Source organism: Amblyomma mixtum, chromosome 3 (genome assembly GCF_055824585.1).
Source record: "Amblyomma mixtum isolate Tamu chromosome 3, ASM5582458v1, whole genome shotgun sequence".
NCBI classification, from domain to species: domain Eukaryota; kingdom Metazoa; phylum Arthropoda; class Arachnida; order Ixodida; family Ixodidae; genus Amblyomma; species Amblyomma mixtum.
The window spans coordinates 64104811-64129840 of NC_143014.1; the positions used below are offsets into that span (position 1 = coordinate 64104811).

The 25030-nt window shown below is 47.5% G+C and overlaps 1 protein-coding gene across 4 annotated transcripts in view; it reads right to left on the minus strand.

Moving 5' to 3' along the window:
- Window positions 1-8044: 8044 nt before the first annotated feature.
- LOC149350432 (UNC93-like protein) overlaps window positions 8045-25030 on the minus strand; it is a 39261-nt gene continuing 22275 nt past the window's right edge. The window contains exons 1-4 of one of the 4 annotated variants that reach the window (XM_089579454.1): window positions 16096-16228; window positions 9496-10461; window positions 8839-9106; window positions 8045-8424 (exon numbers count right to left, since the gene is read on the minus strand). In XM_089579454.1, the coding sequence (XP_089435580.1) occupies window positions 8192-8424; window positions 8839-9106; window positions 9496-10398 (1404 nt within the window). In that variant the 5' untranslated portion in view covers window positions 10399-10461; window positions 16096-16228 and the 3' untranslated portion in view covers window positions 8045-8191. Of the gene's footprint in view, window positions 8425-8838; window positions 9107-9495; window positions 10462-14802; window positions 15024-16030; window positions 16229-25030 lie in introns of those variants that run through there. The other 3 variants (XM_089579451.1, XM_089579453.1, XM_089579452.1) reach the window with 3 other exon arrangements.

The window sequence follows — 25030 nt, forward strand, 5'->3', positions numbered from 1 at the left end:
AAAAAAAAAAAAAATAAGCAGAGCATACGCCCTGTACGCTTACCGTGTATAGATCAGCACCTTCAATAGGCTTGAGCTCATCGAAACAGTCTAGTCGTATGTATTGGTGGCGAGTTTTTGATCAACAAAGATATGAAAAAAAAAATGCTATGCTGCGTATCAAACAGAGCAGGTTTGCGTGTGACGTTGCCTTAATTTAAGAATGCAATAATTGCTGACGCCGAATGAGTGAATGCTGTTCTTGTTTCAGGTTGTACATGTTGTTCCCCTAGACTAATTCAAACCCATAACAGATTAATAAGGGACCTATACAGCAAATACAAGAATGAACAGTGGTGAGCAGCCTTGTCTAGAGCGCTCGGGCGGTGCACTTCCTTGCAAACAAATCCAGATTTTGTGGCAGCCTCTAGGGTCCAGCTGCAACGCTTGCACGGAAGTAGCGCCAGATAGCCTCGTAAACAAAGCAGGCACGAAAACTTTGCCCTGTAATGAGGGGCTGCTCTCTAATTTCGGTTTTTGTTACCAAGTGCGCACTGCTCAAGCGCTCTAGACAAGGCTGCTCACCACTGTACCTGACCAATACATGCCTGTGTTATAATTTTCGTTTGAGGGGCTACGCCTGTGTCAGTGGGCACGCCGTAGAGGGGGGCTCAAGATTATTTTCGCGCGACTGGGGTTGCCTAAAGGGGATAAAGTATGAGTACATACATGGCCAACGTTTTCACCTTTCGCCTCCACCGCAATGCGGCCACCGCGGGCGCAAACTTCAAGCCGGCGAAGTTAAAGGCGAGGTTTGAAGTTTTCACAGATTGAGGTCGCGAACTCGAAAAAGCGAAGCCGCAAATCGTCAGAAGGTCCAGGGACAGGCGAGGGGTGGGATGGGCGCCCCTCCAATCTCCAAAGCCGCAAATTTTCCCTCACCGCATCAACAACCACTTTGTAACTATAAAAGTTCAAAAAAACCACTGTGAAAATGGGATCCCCTTGTACTGTCTCCTTCAATATGCGCCCTGGGTACATTTAAGCCCTGAGCCACCGCGGCGGGCACATGTCTTCTTGTGGCGTAAACTGAGCCTTCTGCACGAGGATGAAAGTTTTAAATGAAAATGAGCGACATTTTCTGTCTCTCCTGTCGTTCCGTTTTATGAGCTCGAAACACAGCCATAAGAATGTTGCATCAGGCTGTGTGCAACACTGACGGTAACCCGTATAAAATTTAAAGCACGTAGTTACGGTAGTATCGACATGCCATAACGTGAAAATAATGCATTAGCGCTTTTCGAAGCACATCTCTGGTCTTTAAACTCGGGGTTCATCTCTAGGACGACCGTTTGGATCGTACAAATGATGCGCCTGATAGTTGCATTTTTGGCGCCCGCGGCACAACGCGCGATCAAAGGATTTGGGGTAGCATTCCTACTATCGGTCATGTGAATGACCCGACGATAAGGGAGCCCCAGTACGAGGTCACAGCACTGCGTTGGTTTCTTCAGTGCGGGAGAGGCTTTTTTTTTTTTTTCATGTAAAAGAACTTTCGTCCGCAAAGTGCAAGACTTTTCGCAGTTTTTCTTTGTCTTGTTGCCTTCGCAGTAATACATATCTACTGCATAAATGTTTCTTCTCGTCGTGCCTTCTTATGTGTGCCTCTTTAGCTTAAAATAAAGAATGAGTGCCGAACCACGTTATCGTCTGCCTTCTCGTATGCAGCTTCAGCTTCGTTATTTTTTTTTTATTGGTTCCGCCGAAAATTTCTGAGTGTGTAACAATTTATATATGAAGTATAGAAAGTATACTAAAGTAAAGGAAGTTTTTATAATTAGTAGTATACAAAGTAAAGTGTTATTTAGTAGTAAGCACATAAATATACGTGTATGGACTACATAGTCTGACTAAAAACCTATAACTCACGTGGTTTACGAATAAATCCAAGACACTTTGAAAGATGCTCGCCGGTGCATATTTACCGAATCCGTGCTGATCCTAAAAACTTTGATTTGGTTGGATGTCTGCCCTGCCCCTGCCAGTTGTTGCCCTGTACCTTGGAATTTCGACGCATTTTGTCGCCACCATTGCAATGCGTGACATCCTGCGACAAGTAGGGCGACAAAGGGTGAAAGAACGGAGCTAAATATAGAATGACGGCGTACAGAACAAAAAACAATAGTGGCCATGCTAAGTGAGGTTTTTCTTGAGGACAAAGCGCGGCCAAGCAGAAACTGCTTTGTGTTGCGTCCCTCCTCTTCATTTTGTGCTTTGCTCCAGGGGGAATCACTATGGATCGTGTTAAGGTCGTACCTTCTTCCTGCTGTTGCTCCTTTACACGGGAATAAAGTGCGGAGAGGAGGTTGTCCAAACCCCCTGCGACGCCATCGTGGTACTGCTAAGAATGTTTTCACAAAACTCAAAATCAAGAAAACACTGCTTCATCAAGCATGAAATCTGTTTAAAGACAATATTTTCGTACTTTCGAACACTGTAATATTAAAAAAGTTTCAGAAATGCTATCTCTAGTGATCATCATGGTTCCGGTATGAACCACGTGATCTGAAAGATCATCGTTGCCGGATTAGTACACCCTATATTTTGTACAGGGAGTGACGGCTGCAACCGGGAGGCGTTACCATAAAGGCTGCCACCGCGATTAGCGCGATTGTGGGGATGGTGTGCATGGGAATTCGGCCGCCGCTTTCACTCCAGAATCGGCATATTAAATGTGTGTGCCGTTCCCTCTTACCATTAGCCAGGACGTAATGCGCATTTAACTCTGGAATGTACTCTGAGACAAGAAGCGCTTCCTTCGGCGCGCTGACATGAGCCGCAGCAACTCTGGCCAAACTGTGCAGTGACTGGATCGTCCTGTTCTTACCCAGCCACCGTAACTTAATCTGTCATCGTATATTACTCTCTGGACACCATCGCCTCAGCAAATCGGGCTATATACACTTGATATACGAGCTGCCGCGGTGACTCAGTGGTTAAGGCGCTCGGTTGCTGACCCGAAAGACGCGGGTTCGATCCCAGCTGCAACGGTCGCATTTCGATGGAGGAGAAATGTAGAGGGCCGTGTGCTGTGCGATGTCAGTGCACGTCAAAGAACCCCAGGTGCTCGAAATTTCCGGAGCCCTTCACTACGGCGTCCCTCACAGCCTGAGTCGCTTTGGCACGTTAAACCCACACAAAGCATAAACCAAAAACTTGATATACGTGGAAATAACCGCAGCGCTGCGATACTGCAAGCTGTTCTGAGCAGTATAACCGGAAGGTTCTCTGAAGGGACCCAAACCTTCACTGACGGTTCCTCCTTTAACGAGAGTTCTTGTGATTTCTATGTGCCTGCTGCATGGCAAATACTCTCCTGTCCCCTCAGGGGAGCGGATGACGTCGCCCACATCTGCAGAGCTGCGATATCAAAGGCACAGTCCTGTGTATCCTGCGGCGGACCAAATTCATAAAAGCCAAAGACGCTTGAAACTGTGCACCGCGTTTTGTTTGAATGTGCGGTTTATATAGACACGGAGACCCTTACACAAGTCATTAACAATGAAATGTGTTTTAGGTCCCTCGCCCTGCCTTTAGCTCTAGCGCGGTGCATTGAACTATTTGCTGAACAATAGCCTCCTGGACAAACTTTAAAACTTTTCTGCATACAGCCATGAAATATAGTCGCCTCAGTTCAATGCTTACATTTTTTTTTTTCATATTTTATTGTACACTTCACTACAAGGCTTGATTCACCATGATACTTTCCATCTACAAGAAACTTTAGCCAACATGACAACGGAGCGGCTCAGAAGCTATCCTGCAAGCGCAACTTATTATACCACTTCCACGAAGAAACACCGCTTTGCGGAGATGGAAATGCGTAACGTTACCCAGCACCGCTGCGCCCGTCGAGGACGCTAGAGAACGTAACTCAAGCCCAAGTTAGGAAAGTGGAGGATACTTACCATTGGTCTCGGAAACAGACACTTCGGCGTGAATAACGCGCGTAAACCACTCTCAGCTAACGTCATTTCAAGTCTGCAGGGGCACCGCATCACTGCCGCGGCAACAAACTACGCCCAATTCGAAAAAATCATATCAGCCTTACCAATAGCGTCATAAATGAGTATTTCCTGGTTTGCCCGGAAAGGGAATTTCGTGCTATTTTAACAACACTGCTCGCTGAAACAAATATCGAATAGTCAATCTTATCAGATATCGCCAAAGTGAAGTAAAGGCAGTTGCTTCCGACACTGTCATCTCTGTGAAATAGAGTAGCAAGGTGGAAAGTTGGGCGAGTTGAATCGGATTTGTGGCGAAGGTAGCATGAAAGACGAGGACGAAAGGAAGAAGCAAGGCACGACACGAGCGCTATTTCGCAACTAAATCTTTATTGTACGAACAGGAAATATAACCCCACCTCGTGAAAAATTTTCTGAAAATAAAAGATAAAAAAGGTCGGAACGAAAGCGATAACATGGATATCGCTTGGCAAGATATTCAACTGAGGAGAAAAGCTGAGTAACAAAACACATGGTACACTGAAAAGAAAAAGATGGTGATGCCATACAAACACCGGCTTTAGCACAATCTTGGGAATGTGGCTAAGCGCTACAATGTCCAAGTAATTTTTCAGCTCCTAACAAGCTCTCAAAAGTTTGCGGCCTGGTAAGCCTAAAAGTAACCAATCGGAACAGACAAAACAGAGAAAGATCTAAAACGTGCCATTCCTCAAGGTTCGTTCCTTGAAAATCAAGTGTGGTGTACGAACTCCCGGTTTCCTGTGACAAGACATGCATAAGACAAACAGGACGTTGTCTGAACGTGCGGCTGAAAGAACATGAAAATTCGCTCTCAGCATCAAAGTCTTCACAACTCGCTGACAACTGCCTGGACTGTAAAGGTTGTAGCCCAGTTTATGAGAGAGCAGAAATATTAGCAACGCATAAGGAGCGACTTTCACGAGAGACATCGAGCCTTTTCACATATCTAGACAGGAAGAATCTTGTATGAGCACACCATCAGTTGTTCTGACTGCGAAGGAACTAACACATATACGAGGTCTGTTAGAAAAGTATCCGACTTTATTTTTTTTTTGGAACACCTGATGGATTTGAAACAAGCACGCTTGCACCAGGCTACCTTGAGCCTTCGTGCGCATGCACAAATTTTTTCTCGCCTGCCGATAGCGTCAGTCTCTGGCACGCAGCGTTTGAGTGAGGCAGTGCGCAGTGCTCTCGTCGGTTTTTTATTGCAAGGAAAATGGCGGAGCCACAGGAGCAGCGCTACTGCATCAAATTTTGCCAGAAACTAGGCGACAGCCAAGTGGAAACCATTCGGAATATTCAGACGGCTTTCGGTGACAATGCTATGAGCAGGACACAGATTAAGCAGTGGTACAATTGGTTTAAAGACGGCCGCACACCGGTGCACAGAGAGCCACGCTCCGGTCGGCCATCAACATGCCGAAATGACCAGGTCATTGCCGAAGTGAACGCTGTGGTGACGCGGGACCATCGTGTGACTATCCGAAAAATTGTGGAAGAGAGGGACATCACCAATTTTTCTGAACATTCCATTATCACCGAAAATTTGGCCTTGGAGAAAGATGCGGCGAAATTCGCGCCGAAGCTGCTCACGGTGGAGCAAAAGCAGCTTCGTGTTGAAGTCTCACAGGATATGCTGGATTCCACAAACAGTGACCCCGACTTCATCAACACCATAACCGCTGGTGACGAGTCTTGGGTGTACAGGTACGACCCGGAAACCAAATCCCAGTAGTCACAATGGCAGCATTCCACGTCACCAAGACCAAAGAAGGCCCGCCAAGTGCGCAGCAATGTCAGAGTGATGCTGACTGCTTTCTTTGACTCCCTCTGTGTGGCACACCACGCGTACGCACCCCACAAAGTAAACATTGACTAAAAGAATACTACAGGGATGTCCTCCGTCGCCTGCGTGGTGCTGTGCGGCGCAAGAGGCCGAAGTTGAGGTCAACAGGAAATTGGCGCATCCATCACGACAATGCTCCTGCACATTCCTCGCACTAAATTCACTTTTTTCGCGAAAAACCAGACTGCTGTAGTTCAACAGACTACTTACTCTCCTGATATGGCCTCCTGTGACTTCTGGCTGTTTCCCAAAATCAAGAGGCCATTTGAAGGAGTGCGATTTCAGACAAGAGAGGACATTATGGCTGCAACGACAGCTGAGCTAAACTCCATTCCAAAAAGGGCCTTTTCGGAATACTTCCAACAATGGCAGCACCACTGGAAGAACTATGTGGAGTCCCAAGGAGCCTACTTTGAAGATGATTAGGTTTCCAAAGCTCCAGTTATGCCAGTTTTTTTTCTTCAGCAAAAGGTCGGATACTTTTCTAACAGACCTCGTAGACCACACGAGTACTAGATTACTTCTGGTGTTCCTTGATTGTGCCAGCGATGTTTTCAGGACAGTGTGCCATGTGTCTTGTTACTCAGCTTTTCTCGTCGGCTGAATATCTTGCCCAGTGATATCCATGTTATCGTTTTCGTTCCTCCCTTTTTCTCTTTTCTTTTTAGAAAGTTTTCGACGAGGTGGGTTTATATTCCGCGTTCTTACAATAAAGATTTGGTTGTGAAATAGCGCTTGTGTCGAGCTTTTTCCTTTCGTCCTCGCCTTTCGCGCTGCATTTACCATTAACTGTGAAATAAACTAAATGAGTATTCTCTACTGCAACTCCTTCGGCCTCTTTCCCCTCCTGAGACTAGTACACGAGTAAGAAAACCCGTAATCCACCCATAAAAGGCCGCCCTCTTTCAAACGAAGGTGTTCAAAGTCAAACTGATTGCGCAGTAACTTAGTATTTTATGGCGCTTGAATGCTGTGTATAGTCAGGCGAGACGGACATAAGCTAATGCTATTAATCCAACGTTTTCTTTTAAGAGCACTTACGAACATAGCACGTGGTTTTGAAAAGCAAGAAATGCGACCTATTACGTAGTCGGAAGTAAAATTGAGCGCGCAATGTTCAAAAGTGCGTGAACAAGCTTACGATTATTATCGCGTTCCATTCTGTGCTCGTCGGCACCGTCCTCAACAGTGCGGAAGCTCTGTTTGGTCGGTCAAACGCCGGTTAGACCCGGATTCCGATGCTTCAATCTCACTAACGGACGAAGCCGTCGTCGAAGACACAGCAGCGGCAGCCGCCGACGCTGACCGTTTGACCTTCCTCTCCTGGTCATACTTCCGTTGCTTCGCAAGTCTAGCTTCTCGTTGCTCCTCTGTTTCAGCGGCTAGCTAAGCTCGCGTCCTCTGCAGTGCACCTTCTAGTTGAGCTGTACCGACTGCGTGATTGCACGCGGCTTAACGGCGACGCATAAGAGCTGACACTCGGTCCGACGTGCGCCTCATCCATGGCGAAACTGGAGGACCCTCTCCTAGTCACGTGGCACCACGACGACGGAGCCGGCTAGCGCGCGCAGCTGCGCCTCTCCCAGCCTGCCCTCTCTTACTCTCGTGGTATCACAGCGGCGGAGCCGGCGAGCGCGCGTAGGTGCGCCTTGCTTGGCGAGTCACGTTTGCCTGCGCTCCGGGCCTCAAGGTCAAACGCGCATCGAGATTGACCTTGGAAGACATGTAGCAATAGAGCTTTCGCTCTAATATCCAAAATCACCCTCCCTCCTCCGACGCGCAGTGCGCGCTGCACCAGCAGCATCAGCTCTTGGGAACACACGCTGGCACTGTCATGTGCTACTGCTCAAAGCCAATGATTTTTCACGACCCCTAGCGCGCTTCATTGTGACAGGGTTCCTGCACATAAGATTCCCTCCAGTAAATACCGTGAAATGAAAAAAAAAAGTGCGCCTGCAGCTCAATCAGTAAAGAGGTGACCTAAGAAGTGATAGGTCACCGGCTCCGTTCCCAGCTGGACCAAGCGTACCTGGCCTTCTTTATAATGTCATGACAGGTAATGAACCGTGCTTAGACGAGGCTGTGCGTGAGCTCGGCTTAAGAATTGGCTGCTTACTAGCAAGTATTTCGTGCTTGAGACCCTCGCAGCTGCAGCACCTTAGGACCAAAATGGGTGTATCTAAAATCATCGTTTACTATTTTCAAGCTTAAATACAAGCTACGTCCTTATTTGTGAAAGAGTCCCATCAGCGCATTCCGCCCGCCAGCGGTCGGCTTTAGTCCTTGCGTGTAGTCATTGAATAGTCCACCACGACCATCAGCTGGAACTCATAACAGTCAACTGGCTCTTCTTCTTGAACTTGAGGTGTATCTCGATGGACAGGTAGCCCAGCATTCCAACGACTAAGAAAACCACCACGACCACAACCTTGTGGTGGATGGCAAGCACCTTCTGAATGGCGAACCCGATGATGAACCCGACAGATTCCCAAAGCCGGTAGTTGGCGAAGGCGGCTTCCTCATCTTCGGTGAATACTGTTCCATAGAAAGCTGCGAAAAAGTTGAATGGTCTGAGCACTCAAGAAGAATTACCGTTACATCACCGTGAAAAAAATGCAAAAGCACTCCTCTGCATAACACTTGATCATTCTGAACATGGGAAAGCACGCCGTGTTAACACGGCGATACGGTTAGCTTTGCTTCAGAAGGTACTCCTGCCTAAACGTTTAGAGTAAAGCAGGATGCAGGATGTTTCGATATATAAGCACTCGTGCTCTCTTGCCTTCGCCCGAACGAACCTAATATATTTGTTCTGATTTTAGCAAGCCCTTCGAGAAACTGAATACGTGTTCTTCCAGCAAAATATAAACAAAAAAAAGGCCAATAAGCAAAGAAAATAGAAACAAGCACTCAAATCGACAGCTCCCCTTCTCAAACAGTGAAAGTCTTCTTGTAAGCGCTTACCGTTTACTTGCGTCTGCCACACGGCGTCTCCGATGCCCCAGCAGCCGGCAATGACGAAGAAGACGTAGAAATCATCAGGCGTAGGCTTCCACGTGCACATCACAACCAATATAGCGCCGTTCACAGCACATCCAAATATAAATACGGGTACCCTGCCGATTACTTTTGTGATGAGGCCGAATGCCATCGAGAAAATGGCGTCCGCCACGCCATAGGTGATCATGATGAAGCCAACGTAGTGAATACCAAGAGCGCAGCTCACGTAAGCCTGAAATAAAAGGTAAATCATGTTAAGAGACATGTATGCAACTCCCTTTGCTTAACTCACAGAAGAAGAACAGCTTTATTTTGTCAGCTATTCTCCCATTAAGCGAAAAGCTTCTCACTCCGTTCTTAGCGAACAGCAGGAGGTCTGTTGTCACGTGTAACGTATAACAGGTATATACGTGACACCAATACGGCTAAAACAAGAAAGACCTTCCTAATCTTTGTTCTGAAGAAGTTCATAAACACACTGAGATTTCATTTCGGTGTCTATCCCTCCGCAACCAACTTTTAAGCCCACATCGAATCTTTGAACAATTGTGGCACGGAGGGTTGTTCCTCTACTGAACACACACATTCCTCTAATCCTAGCGCCACCCCGCGCGGCGTTACCTGGCTGAAGTCGGCGATGAGGAAGGCCTGTTGGACGCCGCTGTAGACGGTGAGCGGCAGGATGGCCCACTGGTATGGCTTGCGCAGATGCCTCAGCGTCTCCACGAGCAGCGAGACAGGCTTCTTCGAGACAAGCTTAGACGGCGCGGCCAATCGGTCCAACATTAGCAGCATGCTGAACACTGCGAGTACCGCGCATGCAGTGAGGATGCTCATGAGCGTGTACAACTTGGCGTTGTCCGGCCGCTGCAGGTTCTCGTTGTCTGCATCGTCCTCGGCTGTGACGAAGTTGATGCCACAGCTGTCGATGTTTACGCTGGCGTTGGACGGCCGACTGGCCGGCTTGAGCACGTAATAAGAGATGAGGTTCCCCCAAATCTGCGCCGTCTGGAATATCATGAAGAAGAGTCCGAAGAAGCGGGTTACCACGTCCTCCGGCTTCTGGCGGGTCTTGACCGCGTATTCGTTGGCCACGGTGGTCAGGTAGGCGCACTTGGATGTCCAAAGGGGCGCGCCGCCCAAGCCCATCAGGATGGAAGCAGGAATCAGGGTGCCCCAGGTCGGGTAGAAGTTAGCCGCGAAGTAGAACGTGTACATGGCCATAGACACGACCAGCGTGTTCTTGAGGCTCAGCTTGCGGATCATGAACGTGGGCACGAACATACACGACAGCACGAGCGCGACGTAGATGGTCGCCATTGTGAATGTGCCCAAGCCCGCCTCGGAGTTGATGCTGCTTTGCAGGTTGGTCACTGACTGGAATGCACTGAATAAGAGCACAAAGCCGAAGCTTATTACCAGGACGTTTTTGATTATATTCCTCGGAGTTCTTTCTACACCCACGTCTTCGTGGCACATGACTTCGGGCCCCACAGCAAGGACTTTTTCTGGATTCTTCTCCATTATGCCGGCTTGCTATGCCGCTCACTTCCTCTGTTGTGCAACAAGCAGCTACCGCTCTTTCCACTGCAAAAAAAAAAACAAAAAAAACAATCCTGATTTCGACATGCGATCATGAACTCTTGTGAATAATTCATAAATATTCGAAGCTTATTAAATTTGTGCTTCACGTGAGCCGCTCTCGTGACAACAAAAACAAGGCTTAACAACCGCAGAAAATGGCAGCACTGGCCGCAGTCGATATCAACAATAGCTCTATCAGTGCTTATGAATTTGGCGCCTTTCGCTATTGGGGAAAGTGATACGGGCAGTGATGTTACATTTGGGCAATTTTCTCTTTTTCAAGAGTTTTTAAACAGACACCGAGCACAAATTGATGCTTGTCTGCATTAACAGACTGCGCCATTCTAAGGACAAAGTGATCACCCTCGACGAAAACACAGCTTGCACAAGCTAGGAAAGACCGAAAAACGAAATACAGGCTAACCCGCCACGGTGGCTCAGTGGTTAGATCGCTCGGCCACTGAGCTGGAGCTCCCGGGTTCGAACCCGGCCGCTGCGGCCTCGTTTTCGATGGAGGCGAAATGCAAAAAGGCGCCCGTGTGCTGTGCGATGTCAGTGCACGTTAAAGGTCCCCAGGGGGTCGAAATTATTCCGGTGACCTCCACTACGGCCTCCCTTTCTCTCTTTCTTCTTCCACTCCCACATTCCTTCCTTCCTCAACTGAGATGTGACAGAGTTACTGCTCCATTTCATTTCCTCAAAAACAAAAAAAAAATAACTTTCAAGCGTCGCCATCTTCGGCCACTTTCGCAAGCAAACTGCCTGCGGCAACAACGAATTATTTTCGTGGATCCAGACTATGAAACACAGCCATTCACTTCAAAACGATGGTAACTACAGTCCTTCTCGGTGTGGACGTCACGAGTTCGAAATGAGTGACAAGAAAAATTTTAAATGAATTTCCTCGGCCACAAATGAGCTTTTTCCTTTCGGGAAAACGTTAATATAGACAGGGAATCAATTTTACTGAAAACGGTTGTTGGAAGAGTTCTCCTCAGTGTCCCTCGAATCTAAATGTCGACCGAAAGTGAAAAGATTCTTCACTAGTCTACAGAAGTTTTTCAGAATTAAGATTGTAATTTTTAAATTGTGGTGTTTCACGTCCGGGAGCGACGCTTGGGCTGTGAACGACGCCGTAGCGTGGAGGGCTCCAGACTAATTTAGACCACCTGGTGTTATTTAACGTGCGCTGGTATTGCACAGAACACGGGCGTTTTCGAATTTCACCTCCATCGAAATTCGGGTGCCATTTCTATAAATACAAGAGCAATTAGATTTTTTTTATACACTGAATATGGCATGAAGTGGTTCGGCGTAGCATATGCTACCAGCGCTACCGCTTTCCGCGCACCGCCAGCAGACACCTACGCATGCGCATTGGCTGCATGCGATGGGCGGTAAGCGGAAAGTTAGGGTGTCGCCCTAAAAGTCGGATAGACCAGTTTGGACGTAAATACGGCAGTCGTGGTGAGCTAACAAAGTTGCGAAAGTCCCGTACGAGACTGAATAAAACTTGAAGCTGAATTCTCCACAAATGTTTCTTTTAACGCGTAGCCTTGGGTGGTGAGGGGGGCCAACTGTTTTCGGGCCGCCCCTTCTTGAAATAAGTAATGGAGCGCCGAAAACGCAAACACGCCGAACGAGTAGTATACCCGACCAATTTCTGCACTTTGGCTTTCGCTTATCCTGAAAAAAGGCTAGGATTAATGCGAAAAAATACTGTAAAATAACGCAGCGGAAAATGCAAACATTTTCCAAACTGCTCCAGGAAAAAGCGCCCCAAATAGCGACTTCTTGGTTTTGTGGAAGGGAATTTTTGGTTTCGGCAAAGAACATCACTGGACACAGAGCGGCAATCTTGGCTCTAGAACGAGCTACGCTCCTTAATACGTAGTTTCGGGAGTCGATCTCTCAGTTTCGGTCACTATAGGGGCAGCCGTCTTGTTTAAAAGGCTGCCCTCTCTTTGCTGCTCTATTACAGCTGGCTATTATGGCCTTCGTAATGCGAACGGTTTGAATTACGCAAGACTTTCGCAGGTACGACACTAGTGAGATGCATTTACTTTTTAGTTATTTAAAAATTCGTAAATCAAGTAATGGACCAGGTGAAAGTGAACGAGCCCGTAGAGGCTTATATACAGCCCAAATATTTTCCTTTAGTATTCTGGGATGGCTTCGAACGCAAGGGTAATGGCTGAAATGTCTCAGTCTTGGCTTTTTTTTCTCTCTCTTTGTATAACCTTGCTTATGTAACCGCATGCGAGCAGATTGAGCCGAAAGTTTGGTGAGGTCAAGTCAGCCACTGCTTTTATTTATACACTTTGCAAGTCAGGTTCAGCGAGGCAGCCTCCCCCTTGCAAGCAGGTTGACTCTAGACTCTGGTTTCAAATAAATCCGAAGAAGTCTGAAAAACACTCGGCGACAGATTTTTCCGAATTCGGATTTATCCAAGAAAATGCATTTGTTGAGGCTTTGGCTTGGAAATACCAGCCTCTGACTTTGATGAATTTCGTCGCGAACAGAGTGACCTGCGCATGCGTGGGCTTAAGAGACCAGAAGGAAGAAAAGTGAGCAGGCGCCATACAGTCAGTTAATATTGGTCTTTTCCGGCAACACCACCCTGTTGTGGCTGACAATTTGGCCCGTAATATCTAAATATTACAAGTTAACTGCTACACTGGCGAGTCATTCTGATACAGGGTATAAAACAAATCCAAACGTAAAGACAGAAGATTTATGAACCAATGATTGCTCTCGCTATGCTAGAAAATGGTAACGTACGTTCCCTGTTCTTCCACCGGAGTTCTCTCAACACCAAGCTTACTAAGGGAGAGAAGTTTTTGAATCATAAGGTTCTGCGCAATGTCTACGGCCAGGTGACACTGCGCCGGTTCCACTGCGTGCCTCAACCGTCAGCCATTTCGGCCGCTACAAACGTGAGACCACATTTGCCTAGGTGCCCTCGATGTAGCCCATTTAGCTGACGCAAGCCACGTGTGGCTTGCACAGATGCCAGAATCTCATGCCTACAAGAGCAGACAGGGGGCGTGGAAAGCACTACGAGTGCGCCTAGAAAATGCTTGCTTCTTTCACTAGGTTGCGTGTTACTGCGCTGCGATCGACACGGCAAACATCAGAGCAGGTTGCCTGGACAGGCCCTTTCTTTCCCGTTGTGTATTGAATCTGCTATCTTTGCTGTCAAGATCGAACGTCCGAAGGGAGTCGTCGACGTTCCGCGAACGCAAAGGAGAGTGCCGCAGTTACTCAAAAATTACGCTCGTATTTACTGCGCGATTTACATTGGGCTGACAAGGCTATATATGGCAAACAAAACACGCCTACATGACCCTGAATTTGCAGCGAACTAACAATAAATGTCTCTAGATAGGCCTGCATTGCAGTATTGCATAAAATGCAATAAGCCTCTCTAAACGTGGTCTGTAGATGTCGCTAAATACCTTAGTGGAACGGAATCGGTCCTCAAATGGATGCTGCCACTGACAGGCCTCAACATGACGCTGGGCATTTTGAGCATTACTAAATGCGAGTCTGTCGGCCTAATTTACTCGCTTGGTAGCTCGACTGACAACGTATTCTTTTAGTGCAGTATCCGTTTGAGGCAGTCGCCGTGGTGGCTCAGTCATTGAGGGGCTTTAGGCTCACCGGTTATGGCACTCGGCTGCTGATCCGAAAGACGTGGGTTCGATCCCGGCTGTGGAGGTCGAATTTAGATGGAGGCGAAATTCTAGAACCCCGAGTACTGTTCCGGGCTGTACTGTTCCGTGTAAATTTTCGGAGCCCTTCGCTACGGCGTCCCTGATAGCCTGATTCGCTTTGGGACCTGATTCGCTTTAATTTGATGGACGTTAAACCCCAATAAACCAATCAACCAAAGAGCCGCTCGAAAGCATGTGTCCGAAGCTAATGTATATGATGTGAAAAAAAAAAATTCCCTTAGCACACCTGCGATTTTACCTCGCCTCCTGAAGGTTTCAGAGCTTCCTTTAAACAACTGCTAGAATGCCTGCTGAATCGTACGAAGCGCACCACTCACTTTCCGACCAGTTTCACCGCTTGAGGGCGCCTAATTCTCCGAGATCGATACTCGCTAACGAAATGCGGCTACGCAGCAGGAGCCGCGAGCGCGATCCGGCAGCTTCCACAAGTGCGCTGTTCACACGCGCTCATGAGCCAACCACGCGGGTCTGGACGCTGACCGCTCGCCCCCGTAGCTTCCATTACAATGCCTGATAAAGCCACCGATTTCAGGGTGGCGGTCATTTTTTCTCAATGAATGTTACAAAATCGGCAACAGGCATCAAAAGTGCATGCCATAGCGCTTACCTCCCAAGTCATTACGCGCCGGTTTGTTGTCAAAGGGCCATCATGAACGAGAAATGTTCTGGAAATATGGCGCCATCACAACACGACGAACACTTTACACGTATTTCGGCGCGACTCGGCAGGCCGTATGCGAGCATTATAGGCAACCCGCACTGCCCAGGCGGCGCTGTGACGGTTCCACTGCGCGCCTAAAAATTGCTGCTGTCAACTCCTGGACCGCGATAAACAGCATACCACATTCTCAACAGCTAGACGCGCGTGTTTGGCTCATAACATTCCTTTCCCAGCTGCTCTCGACGCCCAGATAGCTTACGCACGCCACGTGCGGCTTCGCTGAAGCGCGGAAAATTTTGACCATGACCGCAGGCAGGTGGCGTGGAAAACTACTACGGGTGGGGCTAAATTGCTTTGTCCTCTCGCTAGGCAGTTTGCTATGGCGCTACGGTCGACACGGCTAACTTCTCGCAGGTTGCCCATAAGGCGATGCTAAGATTACTCTTTTATAGCGCGGATGTGCCTTCGCGCTGCGGACGGCTGAGACCGCAGATTGGATTTAGGGCAGCAGATTCTAGAGCCAAATCCCCACTCCAACGAAGCGACCACAGACCGCAACTGGCGGAAGTGGCATCCGCGTTCATAGGTGCAGTTCCCGCGACCGACAATGCATTTCATGAACATCAACTAAAGCCGTAAATGCGCATCACACACGAATCGCAAAGGAGAACGAACGGCCTTCAACGACATTGCACTCCGTACGAAGCGCGGACCGGCACCGGATTTCGTGAGAACATTGTGTTTACAACAGACAATGTTTTCACGTTTGAACCTGTACGGGGCCTGTACCTGCAGTGGGGCAAGCACTCTCTGCTAATAGTTATGCGCATGATCAGGTGGACCAATGCCCAACTCATGAGCGGTGGGTGGAACATGACATTGTAAAGTGCGAGTACCTTAGGTTAAAAAAACGAATAACAAGGATTAGAGTATCGAGAAGAGCAGTACTTTATCCGTAGTAGTGATGTGGTCGGCCACCAGCGCGATCACTGAGTTGACCGCATGAAGTGCGGCAATTAGTACAAAATTTCTGGCGATGCAGTCATTTAGGTGCATATATTACACAAGTATACCCTTAGCTTGAGCAAAGGGTCTAATTTCTTCACCGAAAAGACTGCCATCGTCAAAGCGGATATCGAACTCGGAGAAACAATTCGCCAGAACGGCTACTCACATGCCTGAAAGGAGCAGCGTAGAACCGGACAAAAGATGAAATGAATGCTAGCACACCCTCATTACCTGTTCGACTACTGACGTCGCGTTCGAATCCCTTCAACTATTCATATATAGCCCTTTTGTTGACTGCATGAGTTCCAAAAGCGGAAGCTTCTGGGAAAAAGCTTCGCGACAAGTCACGTAGCACGGGCGCGATTGGTCACAAGCTGAGAACTGATAACAAACTGGGTATTGTTTCACAAGAGACGTGAAAGAATTCTCTCACGAGATTAGAAGCCATCACGCTAGGCAGCATGTCCCATGTGAAATGTATCAGTCCGCAGAGCATAACCGTTCTTATCGTCCGTCAGCAGTAGGAGTGATATAAACTGAGCAGTTGTTTTTCGCATGCACATTCCTTGGCTTTAGCGAGAAATGTGCGTGCGATAGTTTAGCGATATGGACCTGTAGTCACCGGTGGTTACGTAAGATTACGCGGGCCAATGGTACAGTTTGAGCGCCGTAAAAACAAACACTTAATCCTTTCTGTGAACACAAATGACGCACTTTCTGTGAACACAAAGAGGCCGCCCCGTATCCGAATCCTTGATGCTCTTCATCGATAGACTCCAACTCGAGGATACCAGAGCTCAGAGCATAACATCAGCTCTCAACGACAGCGATGCACATATATGCACGTTCTATCAAATCACACTTTTTTTTTAGGGATACTTGAGCCTTCCGCTCTACACCACCAAACTTCAGTCTGGTGATTATCATTATGATGAAGTTCTATTGCGCAAAATGATGAAGTTTCATTGCTCATTGACCTAAAGGGGGTAGCAGATTATGAGGTTTACAAGGATATCAATGGGATCAGCCATGTAGGAGTGTTCCCGCATTGTCAAAGCATGTAGAGGATGCCCGATTTCGCGGCAAAGCGAACAACGTTTTTAGGACATGGTCGGCCACCTGCGAGGGACGGATAAAACCTTGACTCCGCTGGAGAGGGGGAAAGATAAGTAGAGCTTGCCTCTGATAAGTTTTGCACCCTGAGCTGCAATTCTTGTTTCGCTTGTGAGTTGTATGGCAAGAGTCCTAAGAAAATGCGGCACGGGACGGCAATACGTGATGCCCTATTTCTGGCGCTCGGAAACTCGCGAACCACTGGAAGGAGAGTGGGCGCGAGCGAAACAGTGTCGTTGGCTGCGTAGCGTGAGCGCTTCGCAAGAAGATTACAATTTTGACACAATATTGCTGCAAAAATTACTTTAGGAAGCGCTGCTGCATATATTTTTGCACAGTAACGACACCCAAGAGCTGCGAGGTGTCATTTCGTGAGATCTTGAATGTCAGCGACGAAAAGATACGAGAGCTTTGGGACAGTGAATTTGGACGACAGCTTTAGTGCAACGCTCGGACAAATTTCGTCGAGACGACACGGCAAGCTACAGACTATGTCAACGTGGATTGTGTTGACAGAAGACTAACTTGCGTCTAAGAATCAACTTGATTATCGGCGACATACTGGACTGTGTCTGTTGGTTTATTGGTTTACTGGGGTTTAACGTCCCAAAGCGACTTAGGCTATGAGGGATGCCGTAGTGAAGGGCTCCGGAAATTTCGACCACCTGGGGTTCTTTAACGTGCACTGATATCGCACAGTACACGGGCCTCTACAATTTCGCCTTCATCGAAATTCAACCTCCGCGGCCGGGATCGAACCCGCGTCTTTCGGGCCAGCAGCCGAGCGCCGTAACCACTGAGCCACCGCGGCGGGCCTGTGTCTTTTCATTCAGCAACGTCATCACAGTTAACCGGCAAGCCTTAATCGGCAATAGGGATAAGAAAAACACAGAGGCTTCAATGAAAAATGTCAGGAAGCGAAAAAAACGTCTACAGTCACGCGATTCAAGCCCTGTGTCATAAATAATGGCCTTGCCTACTTAGACTTCTGCAAAATGGTTACAATTAATCCCAGCAATTGAGTTGCGCTAGTACCTTGGTATGTTTATAGTTACAGTTTACAGTCAAACAGTTAACTTGGCACATCCCTAGTTAACCCAACGACGGAATAGGTCTCTTACATATATTGTTTCTTTTATCCAGTCACAAGCGTTGTGGTGGCTCCGTATACCTATCGCGTTCCGCTACTCAGCACGAGGTCACAGGTCTGATTTCTGCTCTTTACTTTGCAGTGCATCAAATACTGACTCCCCAAACTAAGGCGAGCGTGAGCACTAGCAATGAGCACGCGAAACTGATTGCGATGCCGCCCTCTGTGGCAATGTTATCAATCTATGACGCTAGTATCTCAGAATGTTTAGGAAGAAAATAGTGGCATACACGCGAGCGCACAAGTTGGTGCCTGTCCGAAACATACAACATACCAAACGTTAAGGCTCGACGTCATTTCGTTCAGAATGTCCGATTCATCGACATTCTTGTTACAGGTTGCCTCGTTTCTGAGCGATGGTCGCGCGCTTGGAAATTAACGACCAGTTGAAAACGTCCTTTGCTATCACCGTATGACCGCATCCTTCCCCTTACCGGCCACTCTACCTGTTCTTTTATCTCTCTTCTCGCCTTCTCGCATTGCCGGGTTGAAATTTCCATACAGAGTGAAACAGCTACTGGGGCTTTCTTTTCATTCAAAACATATTTCCCATACGATTTCGAGAGAGAACTTTTATTCATTCACAAAATTGTAGTGGGAGTATGTGAGGGTGCAACCTCGTCACGTGTCCTTGAGCCCTTGGCGTTCGGCGACCTCAATGGCTCCGTCCACGACACGGAGTAGGAGGTCCCGATCGGAGTTAAGCAACGCGGCCTCCGACTGTTCGGGGTTCAATAGCTGCAGGTCCTCCGGTGGAATTTCCTGAAGGCACTCATTCAGGGAATGGGCAAGGGTAGCCTTGATGTGAAGACACAGCTTGCAGGAGGGCTTGTATTCGCCCTTACATATTATGGTTTATATAAATGGGTTCTTGAAGGCGATGGTTTGGAGTTGGCGATAGGTGACTTGCTCGGATTTTGTGAGAACTTTTTCCGGGTGAGGGTAGATTAACCTATCATTGCTATAGTGTAGAGTGATCTCGTGGTAAGATGGTAAGATACCATACGCTCTCTCGCCAACCGCAGGTAAGGGCAGTTCACCGCCCGGTAGTCGAAACCACGGGCAAAATGGTGGGCTGCCTCATTACCAGAGTTGGCTGATTGATTGTAAAACATTTTATTCGCCGGGAAGAGCTTGGCAAGAGGTCGCGTTAAGTGGTCGAGAGTACATAGCCCTCGACGACTTTGTCAGCCCACTCCACCGCCAAAACTTGCGTTCTGGGGTCAGAGCTAGCCAGCACGGTCTCCCACCGCTCGAGAGAAGGAGCTGTAACTAGATCACCCGGAGGTGGCTCTATTTTGCAGTCCCACAGGATGTGATCGTAGGTAGCACGTTCGCCACAGTGAATTTTCCCCCCTCCAGACAGAGTTGGCTGAATGCGCCGGAACCCAGATCATTTGAATCTGGCGGTTTTCGAGGGAGGTGTTGCGGAGGAGTTGGATAGCGCATGGGTAAACCCTTCCCATGGCAAAGCGTCTGACCGCAGTTTTAGAGTCGCTGGGGATTACCGCTGCCGAGCTGTGAGCGATGGAAATGCTATGGCCGCTTCTTCGGCCTCAGCCGCTGTGTCGAGTGGGATGGAAGCGGCTCTGAGGGGTACGCTACTCTGATTGACGATAGCTACAGTGCAATCTTTTTTGTTCTGAATGTTCACTGACACCTACGTGGACTGCCTCCTGCCTGTGAACGAGGTGTTTTTTGCAGGGCTTTGGCTCGATCCTGACGGTGGGCTATGTGATGCTCAGGACGCGTGTGCTTTGGAATGCGGTTCATGATGAGGCATTGGTGAATCTCTCTAGGGAAGGAGCGGAGCGGGGGAGTTGAGATGGGGTAGCCGATCCCTGGCTGGTGAGAGTTTCAGTGAGCCGTGCAAACTGGGTGGTTATGTGAGCCTCCGCTGGCTCTAAGATGGTACTGGATGACAAGCTGAAAGAGTTTATCCGGAGAGGTACAAGGAATACGAAACTCCTCTTAGCCCCCGGTGTTGCTTTTGCACGTAAAAGCACATTAATTAGTTTTTTTTTTTTAGCCGTTGCCTCGTCATCCTCTCCCTTTCACACGCTAGTTCATAGGCAAGAGAATTCAATCAAGTTCGTCGCTTTACTCTTTTTCAAACTTGCTGCTACGCGGGGGCCACTGGTCATCATATTTCGCCTCAGATCGGTTACACTGTTTCAGTGATGTAGACACCAGCCGTGGCAAAAATATGAAATAAAAAAACATAACCGTTAAGGAAAAAAGCGATGAGTCACTGCACTTTCATTGCGCATGTGAATGTCATTGTTGCTGTTATAACAATCGCTGAGCGGAATGCCGTCCCACATCGAATTTCAGACCAGTTAATTAACCTCCAAAGTGCGCGTTTTTGCTGAGCAATCAATTTTTCACATGAACGGCAAGACCTGCGAAGAGGTCTGTAATCAACGATGGCTTGGGCACTGTCATGTTTGTTTTACTCGAGCGCCGCCTGCCATCGATGCCATCTTGGGCTGATAATTTGCAGCCCGTGGGCTGCTAACGAGAGCACTGTGTGTTCTCTGGTAGTGCCACCCGCTCGCTGACTCTTTCCAAGTCTGGAATTTAGGCTTGGGAGTTCGCCCCGTGTTCATCCGCGTGTGTACTATGCCATGGTGCCTGCAGCAACCAACCAGGAGCACGCGACAATACTTCGATGGAGCGAACGGTCAGCGTTGGTGAGTGCCATGCTCGCAGTTCACGTGTGTACTTTTTGTCACCTGTTGTCCGTAGGGTAAATGGGACACTGTGCTGCATGATCGAAAAACAAAATTGAAATGTGTTGAAACTCAAAATCGATGAGTGCGACCAAACCGCTGAGATTTATAGGAGCACTTCAGATTGTTATGAACTCTCTCAATGCCTGCTTGGCCATAGCAAGTGTGACAATTAAGACTGCTGAGCTTAGACGGAGCCACCCCGTTCGCAAATTGGACATTCTGGAGACGACGGGGAGCTATGGGTGACAGAAACTAATCCACATCTGATGGATGCAGCACTCACCGGTTCACAAATAAAGAAGTTTGTGTAATTACACGGTCTGACAGGTAGGGAAGCCGAATCGCCTCGCCTGTGTTGAGAGTTCCAGTCTCGTTTGAGGAGTGGCACCGCTGAAATCGTCATGTTTGTTGTACGTATGTCTGCCACGGTTATGAATCGTCTAATTAAGTAAACTGGGCCTATTTACGATACATTGGATGTGTTTTCAATCGAACGATGTATTACAATGCCTGACAGAGTTTATCGTCCCGTGCATGCCGTGTTTTTTTTCTTCTTTTGTGGTGGTGGTGGTAGTGGTTTATTTAAAAATAAAAAAGTGAAAAAATATAAAAAGTGGCCGTTGCTGTATTTTTGCGCACCTTGCAAATGGGTAAAAAGTTCGTGCCGCCGTTTCCATTCATACCGTGCTGTGCAAATGCGATTATTTTCATACTAACGGAATTTTTTAGAGTGGTAGCTCTACTCAACACAGAAATCGCTCAGCAATCCGTGCCTGACTTGACCCGGGTTTAACCTTGAGAAGGACAGCACCGCAACAGAATGACAGATTGACCTTGGCCAGTTTGAACCAAAATCGATATCCAACCATAACTGACCGTACCTGACACGATGGCGACCTCCAAATTTGGCCCCGGTCATTTCCAAAATTTTGACCCCGCCAACCTCCGAAATTTAAGTTTGGCCAATTTGGACCAAAATCGATGTTCAGCCATAACTGAGCGTGCCCGACAAGATGGCTACCTCCTAATTTCCCTGGTAATTGCCAAAATACTATCGCTCGACCTTTGGCTATAACCATTGTTAAACCCTGCCTCACTTTATTTGTTTTTCAGGTGGCGATGCCTGCACACGCCCGATGTTCGTGAACATGCAAGTAGGGTGCCGACACAAAGTTGTGACCGACTTTGTAAAGTCCTTACATCGTTTGCTATTTAATCAAACCAGCTTTGACTGAACCATCCAGCAGCCCAGACTCCTCAAATCATGTACAGTCTAGAGCGATTTATCAGGTCCGTTCCGGTTGAAACGCACCAACAATTTTTTTTCCTGGCGTGACAGTAACCTAGCGCGCAACAAACATGTTGGTGCAGTATAGCGGAATCATCCGGCTAGCTAAGCTCATGTATTCGTCGCAGCGTTCTTGCGAAAATAAACCGCGTTATAGCAGTCTAATACGAGTAGGTTAAGCCTGAAGTGACCACCTTCAAATCGCGTTAGATGTACAGAGTAGTGGTAAGCCAGGCGCGGTGCTTCGTTCGCAGCCAAGAGTAAGCAAAGACAGTGAGTTTATGTCTGTGATGAACAAATAGATATCGCAGCTGCACAGAGACACGGCATAACATGCTGCGCGCACGCACTGGCGGCATTTGTTTCCGTTCACTATTGCTGCAGCCCGCGATAAAACACTATGTTCAGGGGACATTGACATTGCATATAACACTGTAGCTTTTGTTATACAGGCGCAAACAAGCACTTCACCGGTACCGGACATTGCTCCACGCGACGGATTAACAGCCCTGTGGAGGATGGTAACAGTGGGGTGTCGCGTGCAGTGCACAGTGTTCACTGCACTTCCCTCTCTCCTCCCAGCTCCCCGTAAAATGGTGTATAAGAAGAACTTTGGCGACGTAATAACCGCCCTCATGCTCTCGCTGGTGGAGCGCTTTGACGCTTTGAAACGAGCCCATTTCAGAGTATTGCCCCAAATACAGGGTGGTGATCGTCTGGAAAGAGGCGACGGTTAAAAATCTGAGGTACGGTTTTTTTCTTGTTGGCTTTCTCCATACTAGTATGCACAGCGGCCGATGTACAATAAAACTGCAGTTCCATATGTCGCATTATAAGAACGAACTAAGAATGCTAGGTACTGTGAAACTTTATGAGAACTGAAGACAACCGCGCGCAACCAGGTTCAGATTCAATCAGCTGCACGACTGTCGTCTAGGGGATATCGATATATGGTGAAATTCTGAGCCTTTCGCTTTTCCACTCGCTCCCAAGTTATAGATGTCGCGGCTTATCAGTTCTAAGATAACGCTGCGATAAGTTCATTCGTAAAACCGAACGTTGCGAACAGTGTCTCGTTTAATCAAACAGTCTGAGTGTAACAGATGGTCACACTGGTCGCTTACTATGCACTGACTGTAGACTGACAACAGAGAGGCGCATTGCGCATTTTTGCGCTCTTTCTGTCTTTTGCTCCTTCCTGTGTAAGAGAGGCGCATAATGTCGAAGCAATACAAAATGCAACACTCCGTTAGCTTGCGCGCTGCGGTCACTACCCAAGTTGGAGGGAGGAGTGCGCATTTTGCATTCTTTTTTTTTTAAGTAGTTTTACCGAATATGGACGACATTTTTACTGGATTTTCAAGTTTGGTGCAAGAAGAAAAATTAATTTGCTTCTTGCGGAAGAACAGTGTTCCCTTTAACCTTTCTCGCATCTGTATTTACTATCGTCAATGAATTAAATGTTATAATCCAAGTGTGTCCTTCCACTACTTGGCCTTGTGTGGAGCCAGTTGGTTGGTATGAAAACTGTAACACTAAGATTTGCCTCTGATCAGTAAGACTTTTTAATCGACCTAAGATACAGCAGTTTTTTCTTAATTTATTAATGAGACAGCACTTATAGGCTATGTCGGCGGGTTTGTGTCCGCAAATAACGTGTCGGCAGCAGTTGCTGATAACTATAATGAGATATCGTCTAAAAAGTGGTTGTAATCGAGGGGAGATGATATGAGGATTCCGGGCAAAAAATGATACATTGGGGTGAATGACGCTTAATTCGAGAATCAATTGTGAATTAATGAGTTATATCTGAATTGAACGAATTAAATACATCAATGCTTTCGCCTTACTCCAATGCGGTTTCAGAAGTGACCTCTTACGTTTTACTTCTTTTCCTTCTTAAACTACACTAAGCAGTCTTCGTTTTAGGATTCTCTTCAGCCATGTAACTTTTGGGATGAGATGTTCCGTCCGCTTTATAATTGACGAGTCGTGCATCATACATATATTGATGACGTCCCGGACATGAAACGCTCAGTGAATGAATCTTTGTTCGTTGATTGTGTACAACCTTTGCGAAAAATATTCAGTCCACTTCGTAACCAGCCAAAGTAGTTGGCATTGCTCACACACTTCTATGATGCTGTTGACAACACCCCCCCCCCCCCCCCTGCATTCCGGAGATGCCATTGTAGGAGACGGAAACTATATGGGAAAACAATGAAATGTGGGTACATATCTTAGGCAACAACTGCGCATGTAAATGTTTGATGTTCCAAGCTAATGCGGCACTACCACCTTGTGCTCTTGTATACTTGAGCGGAATAATTCTGCGTAGCTAACACCTCAGGTGTACAAAGCCTTTGGTAATTAAAAGATGAGGATTTAGATTAGCTGCACAGCCACCAACTGTTGTCCTCCATGAAGTCCGCAATAAAATTACACTGAGGAAGAGTTTCAGGCAGGGAGACACGATCTCGCCAATGCCATTGATCGCTTGTTTACAGGAGGTATTCAGAAGCCTGGATTGGGAACAGCTGGGGATAAGAGTTAATGGAGAATACCTTAACAATCTGCGATTTACTGATGACATTGCCTTGCTAAGTCGCTCAGGAGACCAATGACTTAGGCAGTGAGAGCAGAACGGTGGGTCTAAAAATTAATATACGGAAAACTAAAGTAATGTTCAACAGACTCGGTAGATAATAGCAGTTTACGGTGGGTAGCGAAGCGCTGGAAGCTGTAACGGAATGCGTGCACTTGGGGCAGATAGCAACAGCAGATCTGGATCCCGAGAGTGAAATAACTAAAAGATTAAGAATGGGGGCATTTGACAGGCTATCTCAGATCATGAATGGCAGTTTACCAATATCCCTCAAG